Here is a 12,997-nt window from a genome sequence, read left to right as displayed (position 1 = left end):
CCTTTTGTTGGAGAAATTGTGGTGCACAAGGAGTAAAACATTATCATCTGTTTTGGTCATGCCCGGTCTTGGAATCATTCTGGAATTTAGTGCAAACTGAAGTGAAAATAATTTTGAATATTCAAGCAACTTTAAGCTGGGACAAACTTATTTGGACTATTACACTCTGTTGACACAGATAAAGAGACAAAATGCTTGTTTGGGATATTGAGTCTGGCAGCATGAAAATGTATAACCAAGAAATGGCTGAATTTATTACCTCCAAACCTTGATGATTGGCATGCTACTGTCTATTCGATATTTATCATGGAACGTATCATTTTTCCATAAAAGACTTCAAATGGACAAGTTTGACAGAATTTGGGTGAAGTGGAAAACCTAGATTCTACCTAGACGGCCAGAATTTGTATGAGCCATATGCTTGAAGTCACATTGAATGTAAAACAGATAAACACACTTCTTGTTCTGTTTTTCTTGTTTCATATGTATATTGTAAAATCTTGGAGAAAAAAAAATAAAATTGAAAAAAAATTCAGATTAAAACAATTCATTTAAAAAAAAGAAAAATATTGTGTATCATATATTAATTTTCTTGCTACACTCCACTATATATATATATATATATATATATATATATATATATATATATATATATATATATATTTTTTTTTATTTTATTTTTTTTTTTTTTCTTTCTAAATTTATTGTGCTTTTTATTGGGGCAGACTATGAGTCTTAAGGTGTAGCTCCATTCAATCTTTCTTCACATCAACAAGAAGGAATGGCAGTTGGAGCCTTTTAAAAAGTCTAGGCTCTGCAGGGAAAGTCGGACGTTTGCGGATCCTAGTCTGGCCGTGTTCTTGGTCAGAGGAATTTTTAGGCTCAGTGTTTTATTTTTGGAAGTATTTATGTCTGTCATCCTGAAAAATTCAGCACACTGTAAAAATTCAGCACACTGTAAAAATTCAGCACACTGTAAAAACCTCCACATTTGAAAATGTCATGCAGGGTTTGAACTTCAGTTGGTAGGTAAATGGTTCAGAGTAGTCTCCTTATTATGGAAACTGAAAAACCTGCAGAGAATGTGATGTACAGTGCATCCGGAAAGCATTCGGTCACCTCAGCATTTTATATATATATATATATATATATATATTTTTTTTTTTTTTTTTTTTTTTTTTTAAGTAAAAGTGATGTGTCCATGTGTATCGATTTACCATATTTACTTTTTCATATGGCCAATGTAGGCTACAGGATTCTAAACCAAATTGAATCAACAGAGGTGTTGGGCTTGAGACCAGAAGATCCTCTATTCAAATCCCAGCCTGACTGGAAAATCACTAAGGGCCCTTGGGCAAGGTCTTTAATCCCCTGTTGCTCCCAATGTGTACCGAGCGCCTTGTATAGCAGCATTCTGACATCGGGGTGAATGTCATTATTTGTAAAGCACTTTAAGAGTCTGATGCAGATGGAAAAGCGCTATGTAAATGCAGTCCATTTACCATTTACTCCGAACCAGAAGGTGGCGATAAGGCACCTTAAGGCTGCCCACCACCATTAATAGAAGATGAATTGGAGAATTTAGCACCCATAGAGATTAATAATGACTAGAGCGGACATCGCCATTTACAAAGGCAGCCAGTAACGAGGACTTAGGCCGCCATCTTAGGAAAGGAATGTTCCACTGTGTAAAGAAAACGCTTGTTGTTTCTGTCATATTAACAGCAGAAATGTTTGAATTGCATTAGTGTTACTATTTATGTGGCTTTTTCTTATGTTTTAAGAGAACAGACATATATTAAAAATAAAACATTCATATTCTACTTTTTATCCAGGTACCAATTACAGTGTCATTAGACCAGGCAGCTCATCCCATCCTTTCCTAAACCCCAGCCAAGTCCTCAAGTTCCTCCTGGGAAATCTCAAAAGTGTTTTCCCATTAAGCCACCTGGGAGATATAATCCCTCCAGCATGTCCTGAGGCTTTTTCCCAGTTGGACATGCCGGGAACCCCCCCACAAGAAGACGACTGAGGAAACATCCTCATCAGATGCCCGAACTACCTCAACTGAGTGCTTTCGATGCAAAAAAGCAGAGGCTCTACTCCCGAGTCCTGCAGGGATAATCAAGCTCACCCTCTCCCAGAGTGTAGGCTCAGATACCTGAGAGAGGAACCTAATTTCTGCTGCTTGTATTTCCAACCTTGTTCTTATGATCATTACCCAATTCTCATGATCACAGGCGAGGACACGTGTACATATTGAGGGTCTTCTGGCTCGGCTCTTTCTTATTTATTTTTTTTTTTTTAAGTAAAAGTGATGTGTCTAGTGATGTGAAGTGTCACCACACTTTCTTCACCAGCACGGTCCACTACAACTTCAGGACCTTAGATGATCGAGCCACCAGAACAACGTCATCCACAAAAAGGAGATACGCAACTCTGAGGTGACCAAACAGAACACCCTGCAGTCCCTGACTGGGCCTTGAAATCTTGGAACAGCACAAACAACATAGCTAGAAAGATCTGTGGAAATATATCTCGTTTGTTGCTTATTTCAATTATACCCATGACTTTGCTTCCTTTCTTCTTTTTTAATAATATTGAATGCCTTGTGATCAGCAAAACCCATTCCTTTATTTTTTACTTATGAAATTCTTATTTTATATTTCTCTGCATTTTGACAACACTTTTATTGTATTAAAATGTATAATTCTTCCGATAAGAAGAAAGTTTTTATATGTTCTGTTCTATTGTGTTAAATAATTAAAAAAAAAAAAGATTGGTTATCTGTCCTTGCCAAACATGGCGGACGAAAATAACGCGGAAAGGAGCGTGCTATCCCCACTAGTGTCTGTTTCGCTCCACCCAGTCTGTAGTGACGTCACTGAAGGGCAAATTGAGTTGCTGTGAGGTCATTCGCTCTCTGTCGCCGGTGGCAGAAAGCGGAAGCGCCATCTTAACGCAGTGAGTGCTTTTAATGTTTTAATCTTAAAATCAACCTCAGAGGTTAACTTTGAATGTAGTTATGGTTTTTGGACACATTTATACTAAAGTATGAGTTCTGAATGGTTCCTGTTCTCCTGACCTTCCTCCTTGAAGCGGTCAAATTAGCTCATGGCTAACAGTATTAGCTTAGCTGCTAAACAACGCCAGAAACGTTGCCTTTTTGGTAATAATAATAATGTATCATAAGATATTTTGTCGCATTATTATGAGTGTTTAGATAAAAAAAATGTACAAACGGAGCCAGATCCGAACACTAGAAATGACCGTTGTGTTGAACTGTTTCCGCAGCCTGCTGGTAGAGATCGGTACTACATACATCAGAAATAGTTTAAAAGAAAAGTCTTTCTAAACACCAATAAGCTGCTGAAACGCATATTTTGTATAGTAAACTAAAATCTGTTTACGTCGCTGGTGCAAATGTTGAAGTTGAAATTGGCCGATGACCACGTGACGCTGTTAGCCTCCTGTGCTAACCCCGCATTCTAACCTGTTGCAGCTCGGCCACCATGTACCCGACGTCTGTAACGCAGCTGGCCCGCAGCAACCCTTTCAGTGCTCCGCTGTTCACTCTGCAGAAGGTGGAAGAACCCGGATCAGTGGTCCTTGGACAGCAGAGACGCAAACTCGCTGCGGCGTCCGCCGTCGTGGAAGGTAAAGAGCAGCGGGCTAAGCTAAGCTTAGCACGTTGTTAAAATACATATTCTACTGCTCAGTAGCACTTGTTTGATCGGAGATAAAGGATAAAATGTCGTTGGGATTGTATGACGACTATGTGATAAGATCCCAGTGGAGGACGATGAAGGACAAACCGGAATATTATACCACGACCAGGGGTGCCGAAAAGGGGAGAATAAGGAGAAGGATTCTAGGGGCCCATGATTGACAGGGGTCCGGAGAGGCCCCTAATAGAATTAAAATGGTAACAAAATAATATAGGGGGTGGCCCAGTAAGATTTCTTTTCACAGGACGCAAAATTCCTGGCGGCGCCCCTGCCACGGCACAACTTAACGATTTGTCAGTGTATCGAGCTTGGATGGTGTTGTCACACCACATCGCTTTCTGGGACACGTCACATTGGATGCTGTGTAGTTGGTTTTGATGTAGCCAGTTTATCACCCATTGTGCTTGTATCTTTTTTTATTATTATTTTAGAAGATGTTGTAATTAGGGTCAGACTTTGTTGTGTCACAAAGTGCAGGGACACAGGACTATCACAGCCGAAAAATAAACACCCAACTGAAACGCAGACACCCAAACACTTTCAGGACAAGTTGGGCATGTGGTCATAGAATTATTAGGGCTACATACGTTATGCTAGATGTGTGCTTTGAGCCCGGTGTCGCAGATTGAGCAGTCCCCCCTAAAAATCGGTCCGCCCTGCCTTCATTGCGTATGCATTATTGGCCGCGGTTCACAGATTACCACCTCATTTCTGCTTCAAACTGCACTCCATTCATTATCTATCTCAGTGACAGATATCTGAAGCTTTTGTACAACAATCATTTCCACATAAATTCACCATTATTTCATCATAAAAGAAAGATGAAACAGTAAGGAGTGCAGCGGCTACGAGAGCTGCTAGCTGGTGCGTTTACTGTTTCTGCTTAAAACTGATTTCAGAATGATTTAAGAGGTTTTACTTTGTCATCTGATGGTTAAAAATCCCATTAATCCATTTGATCACTTTGGGTGAAGAGACTCTGTCTCAGAACTCTGAAATGACGCATGCGCAGTGGAGGCGGGGCGGACCGATTTTTAGCTGCGACCGTTCGGGCTGCAACACCGGTATGCACTGTGCGATTTTTCGGCTGTGACAGATGAAAGATTAGCATCGCCAAAAGAAACCACGTTATCTTTGGTCATGTCTCTGAAACAGTGGTCTCACATTGGACTGTGTGGCAAGTTCAAGGACAGCTGTTGTCTCGCATTCGTGACCAAAGACAGTTTCAGACTAGAAGCACTCAGAGGGTGCAAACCTCCACTAAGGCCATAGGGTCACTGACCCTAAAGAGATTCCCTCCTTGGTACAGTGATCTATTCAACAATTCAGTGTTACAACCAAAACTATGATACATACACTTTTCTTTCTTGTAAATTTGACATCCTTGACCATGAAAACATACCACTAGAACTTGGAATCACTTTTATGTCTTTATTAGTTCAAACGTTATTGTATAAAAACGATTTTTCGGTAATGGCAGTTTTCTTCTGGGTCTAGCTCCATAACATTTGAAGCTACATCAAATCTGATGACACCTTACTGAATCAGTACAGATTCAGCTACAATTTGGTGTTAGTTGTGCATCTCTAGCTTCATTTGTCACCTCACACTGACACATTTTCTATTTTCCCTATATTTTTGCATATTCTGGATCACCATATCCAGATCCGATCATCCCCAAACTTTGTTGTTTGATAGAACATTTGACTATGTTACACCCTAATTTTTTTCAAGCCTTTCTGCCTTGTTTTTGTGGAGTTAGAAACTAGAATGTCAAAATTCCCCCTATCCCACAATGGTGAAGAACCCTTTAAAAAATTCCTGTATCACCACTAAAATTTAATCACTTTTTCCTCTTGTCATTTCCAACCACTCCACAAAATTTCATCAAAATCCGTTCAAAACTTTGAGTTATCCTGCTGAGAGACAGACAAACAAACAAACGCAACCGAAAACATAACCTCCTTGGTGGAGGTAAAAAATATCACACTTATGAAATTCTACAACCTACAGGTAGAAATGTGGCGTGAATTGATGCAAACTAGGCATTGTGTATAGGGTTTTTTTGTTTTTCTTGTTTTTTTTTTTGTTTTTTTTTTCTTTTCGCTGGCAGAAAAGCACAGGCAAAGTGTGGAGAAGGACTTCGTCTGTCCTTTCACAAAAAAAAATGGGAAAAATAAAAATGTGGAATGTGTTTCTAAATGACTGATAAAGGTGGTCACCCTCACCAAAAACATATAGTCTGTCCAATCTGCTCTCATAAAGTTTGTGTAACATACTGGCAAGTGCAGTCCATTGTCAAGGTGATGTGATGACGTTTTGTCCCACCATTCTGTTACATTGTAGAGTCTGCAGACATCAAATTTGGAGTCATGCCTTTAAATTAATCCACTTCGCACAGTGTATACTGGGCTTTAGCCAGGACCATTTAGTGAGTCAGGGAAAAGACCAGTGATCCCTCCTACCCAAGGGAAGAGTCGGCTTTTACGCATGACCAAAATCTCCTCTTCTGGAACCGTGATTCTCTAGTTTTGTGGCAGACGTTTCAGCAATGCGAATTCTTGTTTGCCATTATTGATGTAAATAGCTTATTGTGATCTTTATTGTCCAGCCCTGTTTGGAACATTATCAAAGCAGTAGTCAGCCCATGCGTGCTGCAGACACCCCAACAGTTCAGTGAGTTTGTGTGCTGACATGTTCTTAAAGTGTCGTGTGTGTTTCTTTAGAGGGGGACAGTTGTGAATTTGGCTCTCAGAAGTATTTCGTCCTGTGTGGCTTTGGTGGGATTCTGAGTTGCGGAACCACACACACAGCTGTCGTTCCCCTCGACCTGGTCAAATGCCGGATGCAGGTCTGTTTCTTCAGGCGCCGTCGTCTTAACAGCACTCGTCATCCACATTTTATTTATTGGTTGGGAATGCACCAATTTGCATGGGACATATAATATGTCATCCCACCTGTGCTGATTTTATTTTCATCTGTGTGATCATGATTTTGATGTGGCGTTCCCTTAACCTAGCTGCATGCTGCTGCTTCAGAGTTTGCAGCATATTGTGTTTAATTTGTTTTTGTTTGTATTACATTTGTGGATACACTTAACCTGACCCGGTCTTAATGGCTTCCATAGAGTCCACTTTGATCTGAACTTACTCTACAGCCTGATGATGGCTAAATCTGCTGAAATAAAAGAAAATGTCAAAGGTTGTTCAAAAGGAACTTTGGCTTTGCCTGCGGTAAATACCCAGATTGCTTGTGGGGATCAGGATGTTAATGAGTTCAACCTATGATTGACCTCAAAAGGTCATTTACGAATCCATTAATGGATGTTAGGACTTTGCAGATAAAATTTGGTACGAGCAGATAAATATTCAGAATAAGAACAATTCGGTGGAATTAAATTAGTTTTGTGACTAAAGTGCTAACTTTGAAATGAACTGCTGGTCTCTGTGTGTTGTGCTGTTTTAGACTTTGTATACCAACCGTTAAATAAATGTCAGCTTGTTGATGAACTCTGAACTTATAACCTTGTGTGTTAAAGCTGTTGGATTGTATCAGAGCCTAAGAGCCAACGTCACTAATGAACCCGTCGCCTTAGCACCATCACTACTACTTCTTCCAGGATGGACTTCTCTCCACGGCTGGATGGAAATGTCATTGGCGTTCCATTGCTCACATAACGGAGAAACATGTTGAAGTGATCCATTTCCTCTTGTGATCTGATGCTTGTGTTCTGGGAGGATTCCGAGTAAAAGTTAAACTAGGACCAGATGTGACATGGTTCAGCATTAGTAGTATATAGATTTGAATTTAAGATTTGTTGTTCATTGCTGATGCTCAGCAGGTTTCATATCTCTGGAAGCTGTTTTTAATTGTGGATAAAATTCCTGTTTGTTTTGAATGAATGAAGACTCTGAGCAAGATCAAATCAATAAGTGATTTATGAAATTGCTGGTGGTGTGATCGTAGCCGAGCATCTATACTAGAAAAGCTGTGACTGTGAATCCAGGTGTAAACTGACCGTAATTTCCAGTCATATCTCAAATCAAAGTGTTCCTCTTGTCACAGCTTTTCTGCTATGTGGCTCTGGCTTGGCGCTAATTCTTTGAGTTGCATGTGATCCTGCATGTTGCATGTTTTTTGTTATTGTTGTCGTCACAGAGGATGTCAGCTGCGAGTTTGGCTCCTTAAAGTTCTATGCCCTGTGTGGCTTTGGTGGTATCCTGAGCTGCGGCCTCACACACACGGCTGTGGTGCCCCTTGACCTTGTCAAGTGTCGCCTGCAGGTTTGTACGGAACCTCAGTAACGCCCAGTCACCAGCTGCTCCACAGTGGTCGCACTATATTGTACTCTGTATTCAAATGTCTGCTAACTGACAACATACCGCGGGAAGGGGCTTGGTTTGGAATGAATCTGAAGCTAAGTGAAAGCTAGCATGCTAAATAGCTCTAAACCAAATTGATTCTAAAGGAAACTAAAGCCTGATTCTTTGTTCTAACAGAGAGACTGGGCTGTGACCATATAACTTCCACCCTGCTCAATTGGTTGGCAGAGAAAGAAGAAAACAAAAAAAGAGCACATTTTGTAGACTTGTCAGCCACTTTCTGATTACAGTGATGTTGTAAATCTGCTGTTACAGTCTTTAAATGATGCTGTTTTATCAGTTTTAGATATTAAAGTCCCGCCCACAGCACATGCTCGTGATCTTTGAACCGTCACCTTTGACAGCTCCCAGCTGCTTTTGATACTCTTCCTCAGTGTAATCTTTCTCCTTGTCAGGTAAACCCCGATAAATACAGAAGTATTGGTAATGGCTTCGCTGTGACTGTGAGGGAGGACGGCGTCCGGGGGCTGGCCAAGGGCTGGGCTCCTACTTTTATCGGGTACTCTATGCAGGGCCTCTGCAAGTTCGGCTTTTATGAAATCTTCAAGATCCTCTACAGTGACATACTGGGAGAGGTGAGCCCCGTGCAGGAGGAGGACGGGATTGTGGGAACACATGATGTCCTGATTAATAAACGGACTTATTGATGAGTGTGAGCTGCTATAGATGGCAGTCAGATTAAAGGAGTTTTAATGATGCTGCGTTTTCATCGGCTGATGTGATTCTTTGCTCCCCCCCCCCCCAAAAGGAGAATGCCTACCTGTGGAGGACGTCGCTGTACCTGGCTGCTTCAGCCAGCGCAGAGTTCTTTGCTGACATCGCTCTGGCTCCCATGGAGGCTGTTAAAGTTCGTATCCAGACCCAGCCGGGTTACGCCAACAGCCTCAGAGAGGCGGCTCCCAAGATGTTCGCAGAGGAGGGCCTCTGGGCGTGAGTTTGAGAAAACGTTTAGGAAGTGAAACGACACTTATTTACTAATAGTGCAGCAGCTAAGAGAATATTTAGAGCAAAATCATGCAAATGGTGATACAAGCACCAAAATTGGCACAAATACTCCTTAGATATTACTCTTTTGAACAAACCGACTGGCCACTTGAATTTTCAATAGGCGGCCAGATAGGGGTCAATTGAAGAATTACACAGGGGTCAAAATTATAAATGCTCAAATCATTTTGAAAACTACACCACATTATTTGTCTGATTGTAAAGATTCCAAAATGGTATAGTTTGGACTATCTATGACTGAATGTTCTGGAGTTATGGGGTAAAAACAGCAAAAATGGTGACAAAGGTCAGTTTCAGTTTGTACAGGGGTCAAAAGTTAAAGTTGCTCCAATTTTGGTAAAACATGATGCAAATTATTAGTTGAGTTAACAGGGTTTTAAAAAGGAATAGTTTGGACCATGTATCATGCTTAGTTATGTTACGGGGTAACATAAGTCACATGTCAAAGAATCCAATGGACGTTGACCTTGTTTGACCTTTACTTTGGAGACCAAACATTCAACACAGTCAAAACTATTCCATTTATTAATCCTATTAGCTCAACCAATAATTTGCATCACTTTTTACCAAAATTGAAGGAACTTTAACTTTTGACCCCTGTACAAACTGAAACTGACCTTTGTCACCATTTTTGCTGTTTTTACCCCATAACTCCAGAACATTGTTATAGATAGTCCAAACTATACCTTTTTGGAATCTTTACAATCAGACAAATAATTTGGTGTAGCTTTCTAAATGATTTGAGCATTTTTAATTTTGACCCCTGTGTAATTCTTCAATTGACCCCTACCTGGCTGCTTATTGGAAATTCAAGTGGCCAGTCGGTTTGTTCAAAAGAGTAATATCTAAAGAGTATTTGTACCAACTTTAGCGCTTGTATCACCATTTGTACGATTGTTTCAGTTATCTGCTGCACTATAAAGCTCAACCCTCATGAATCTTTACTTACCTGGAGTTTATTTTTAACACCTGAGGAGATCGGACATGTCAGACGCACTCTCATGCACTGGGAGTACTATTCATTTTTGGTGAGGGGTGGAGCCTGAGTAAAACACACAGGAGGCAGAAAGTACCAAAAAAAAACCTTTACTGTTCTTTGAATTTGACTTGAATTTCTGCATCACTCCAGAAATTTGTCCAACTCCAGTAAACATTTTTGTGGCTCTTCTATTTTGGTTTCTCATCAGTCGCATGATGGAAACCTCCTGGACACACCCCCTTCAGTCACTGTGAGTCCTTTGCACCATTCAGCCACTCTGTTTACATGAGCTCACTCAGTCGTGGCATTTAATGTCCGATTCTCTCACACAGCTCCTCTGGGTAATGTTGAGATAAGGACGTTCAGGGTAACAGTGATGTAAATAAAAATGAATCTTCAACACGCTCCTTAGATCCACCTCTAGAGGGCGCTGTGCTGGGAGCATCTGCTCTGCAGAACAGCCCCTCAGCAGCCTTTCAGCTGTACATTTGGAGGTGCTTGAGTCATTGGCGTGTAAGAGCAGTCCACCTGTCCTTCAGCCCGTCTGCACAGCTGGCAACACTGCCCTCTACAGGCAGGGTGCTCCCAGTTGTGCAAGTCTGTGGGACAGACATAGTTTCCATCTGTGTTAACAGCAGCCACTGAGACGCTTTATGATGTCATAGAGCTGTGAAAGGAGGCAGTGTACAGGCTGAACTCTGAAGATGTGTGTCTCCTTTGAATGCAGTTTCTATAAGGGTGTGGTGCCGCTGTGGATGAGACAGATTCCCTACACCATGATGAAGTTTGCCTGTTTTGAGCGGACCGTGGAGACGCTCTACAGATACGTTGTTCCAAAACCTCGCAGCGAGTGCAGCAAACCCGAGCAGCTGGTGGTCACTTTTGTGGCCGGTTACATTGGTGAGTATCTGTGACACCAAACTGCTTCCATTCATTAACATCCTAGGAGCCAAAATAATATTAGTCCACACCAACATCTTTACCATATTTTGCGTTATTAAACTGCATGCCTGAGTCATTTTTTGGCTCCAGTTATTAGGCTGTGCTAGTCTGGGTGTAACATCGATCATGTACAGGCACAGTTCTGGATGACAGATTATACCAGAAAAGGCAAAACCGCTCTAAGTATAATTTATTTAACTGAGTTTAATATTTAATAGTTTTAATTGCCAGCATCGGCAGTACTGAGCATGCAGAGGAAACGAACGGACATTAGTATGATTTCAGGATGAAGTGCAGCTGTAAAATGACCTTTCAATAAGAATAAATTCTGAAGCTGCTTCTGGGCGTTCAGTCAGGCTGAGAATTTGAATTGCTGATTGTGTTTGGTTATCAATTCAGAAGTTTTCCAAAACTTTTCTGAAAGTTTTCAAATGTAAGCCACTGAGTGGGTTTCAGGTTCACTCAGTCAATATTTATTTAATCTGGTGAGCTGCTAAATACTGGAATTTGTGACTAGTTTGAATTTTTATTTATTTCAAGCAGTGAAGGTGTCATTTAAATTTTTTCTGTACCATTAAACTACTTTTGTTGTAATATGTGAATTATTGCTGATGAGAGAGACTTAGTTATTTTTAAAAGTCAAAACTTGTTACTGAAGAATATATCAGTGTCTTCTTGAAAAGGATTGAACAAATATTTACTGGCTGCAGTACGAACTCTGTTTTGTGGGTTTTTGTTGGTTTTGTGAGGAGTATTTGAAGCAGCAAAGTGTAAATGTTGGTTCTGAGCTCTCAGTATTCCTTCTGTTGTCGCTGAGCTCATGCAGACTTCACAGTTGGACTGTTTGGAGTTTTTGATGCGGCTGTGCTCCTTTCTATTGACCTGCTGAATCTCTCCTCTTGTGTGCAGCTGGTGTGTTCTGCGCCATCGTGTCCCATCCTGCAGACTCCGTGGTGTCTGTGCTGAACAAGGAGAAGGGCAGCACCGCCGCACAGGTGCTGAAGCGGCTCGGACCCAGAGGTATAAACATAGTGTCGATCAGAGGGGGGGCGCTGGAGGGCAGGTTGAATATGGACAGTGGTGTTGGTGTATTAGTGGGATCTCATCCCATATTTTTTTGGGGGGGGGAGGGGTGATTCATTGCAGTTTCTCTTTGCTGGCTTTAACTTTTATGCTGAGCATTTTTTTCTTTCTTGCACTCAGGTGTGTGGAAAGGCCTGTTTGCTCGAATCATCATGATCGGCACACTGACCGCCCTGCAGTGGTTCATTTACGACTCCGTTAAAGTCTACTTCCGCCTGCCCCGCCCTCCTCCTCCTGAAATGCCAGAGTCCCTCAAGAAGAAACTGGGCCTGACGGAGTGACCCCACCCTGCAGCCCACAACTTCAAGCCTCACATTTCTGTATTTATGTTTGTGGCCGCCTGCTGCTGTTGCACCTGTATATTTACCTTTAAGAGAACGGGTTGAGCCATCGGGGAGAATCCCTGTGTAGAAACACATCTGCTTTTCTCAATTCCTGGCAATAAATGAATTCCCAGGAAAAATCTGCTCCCCATCTCGTTGCTTCAGCTTTTTGTTGTGCTGCTTTCACAGGTTGGACACAAAGCAGGAAATCAAACCTAACGCCTAGCCTTCATTTATGGTTATGTCATTAGAATGGACCATACTTTGACATATGTTAATATACAGGAAGTTCACTTGTCTGCCAGGCTGCCTCAACAGCACTAAACAGTCCTGGATGCCATGTAGACAGCTGGGTAAGAGTAACGTAACTTTCAGAAGTACAAAATGAATATTAAACATGAATCATGTACATTTCGATTTTAAAAGTTTAGAATGTTTTTTTAATGGCAGCACTGTTGCCTCACAGCAAGAAGGTCATGGGATCATTTCCCACCTGTGGCCTTTCTGTGTGGAGTTTGCATGTTCTCCCTGTGTTGGCGTGGGTTTCCTCCCACA

The 12,997-nt window shown here is 41.3% G+C and overlaps 1 protein-coding gene and 1 non-coding gene across 4 annotated transcripts; both read left to right on the top strand.

Moving 5' to 3' along the window:
• The first annotated feature begins 2,849 nt into the window (after positions 1 to 2,849).
• Positions 2,850 to 12,582, top strand: slc25a3a (solute carrier family 25 member 3a). Of its 3 annotated transcripts, none has more exons than XM_034163294.1 (8): positions 2,850 to 2,964; positions 3,503 to 3,657; positions 7,887 to 8,011; positions 8,506 to 8,685; positions 8,859 to 9,040; positions 10,822 to 10,994; positions 11,946 to 12,056; positions 12,240 to 12,582. In XM_034163294.1, the coding sequence occupies exons 2-8, from the start codon at positions 3,513 to 3,515 to the stop codon at positions 12,398 to 12,400; spliced, it is 1,077 nt and encodes a 358-aa protein (XP_034019185.1). In that variant the 5' UTR covers positions 2,850 to 2,964; positions 3,503 to 3,512; the 3' UTR covers positions 12,401 to 12,582. The 3 variants fall into 3 exon arrangements, with proteins under 3 accessions (XP_034019185.1, XP_034019184.1, XP_034019186.1); XM_034163293.1 differs by lacking the exon at positions 7,887 to 8,011 and adding an exon at positions 6,455 to 6,579; XM_034163295.1 differs by lacking the exons at positions 2,850 to 2,964; positions 3,503 to 3,657 and adding an exon at positions 6,455 to 6,579.
• LOC117504510 lies at positions 10,493 to 10,709 on the top strand. Its single transcript, XR_004558811.1, has one exon. It is a non-coding gene; the product is annotated as a small nucleolar RNA SNORA53 (small nucleolar RNA).
• Positions 12,583 to 12,997: the final 415 nt, after the last annotated feature.

This window comes from Thalassophryne amazonica, chromosome 22 (genome assembly GCF_902500255.1).
Source record: "Thalassophryne amazonica chromosome 22, fThaAma1.1, whole genome shotgun sequence".
Classification (NCBI taxonomy): domain Eukaryota; kingdom Metazoa; phylum Chordata; class Actinopteri; order Batrachoidiformes; family Batrachoididae; genus Thalassophryne; species Thalassophryne amazonica.
The sequence above is the reverse complement of the archived record's forward strand: the minus strand, read 5'-3'. Positions and strand labels throughout refer to the sequence as shown.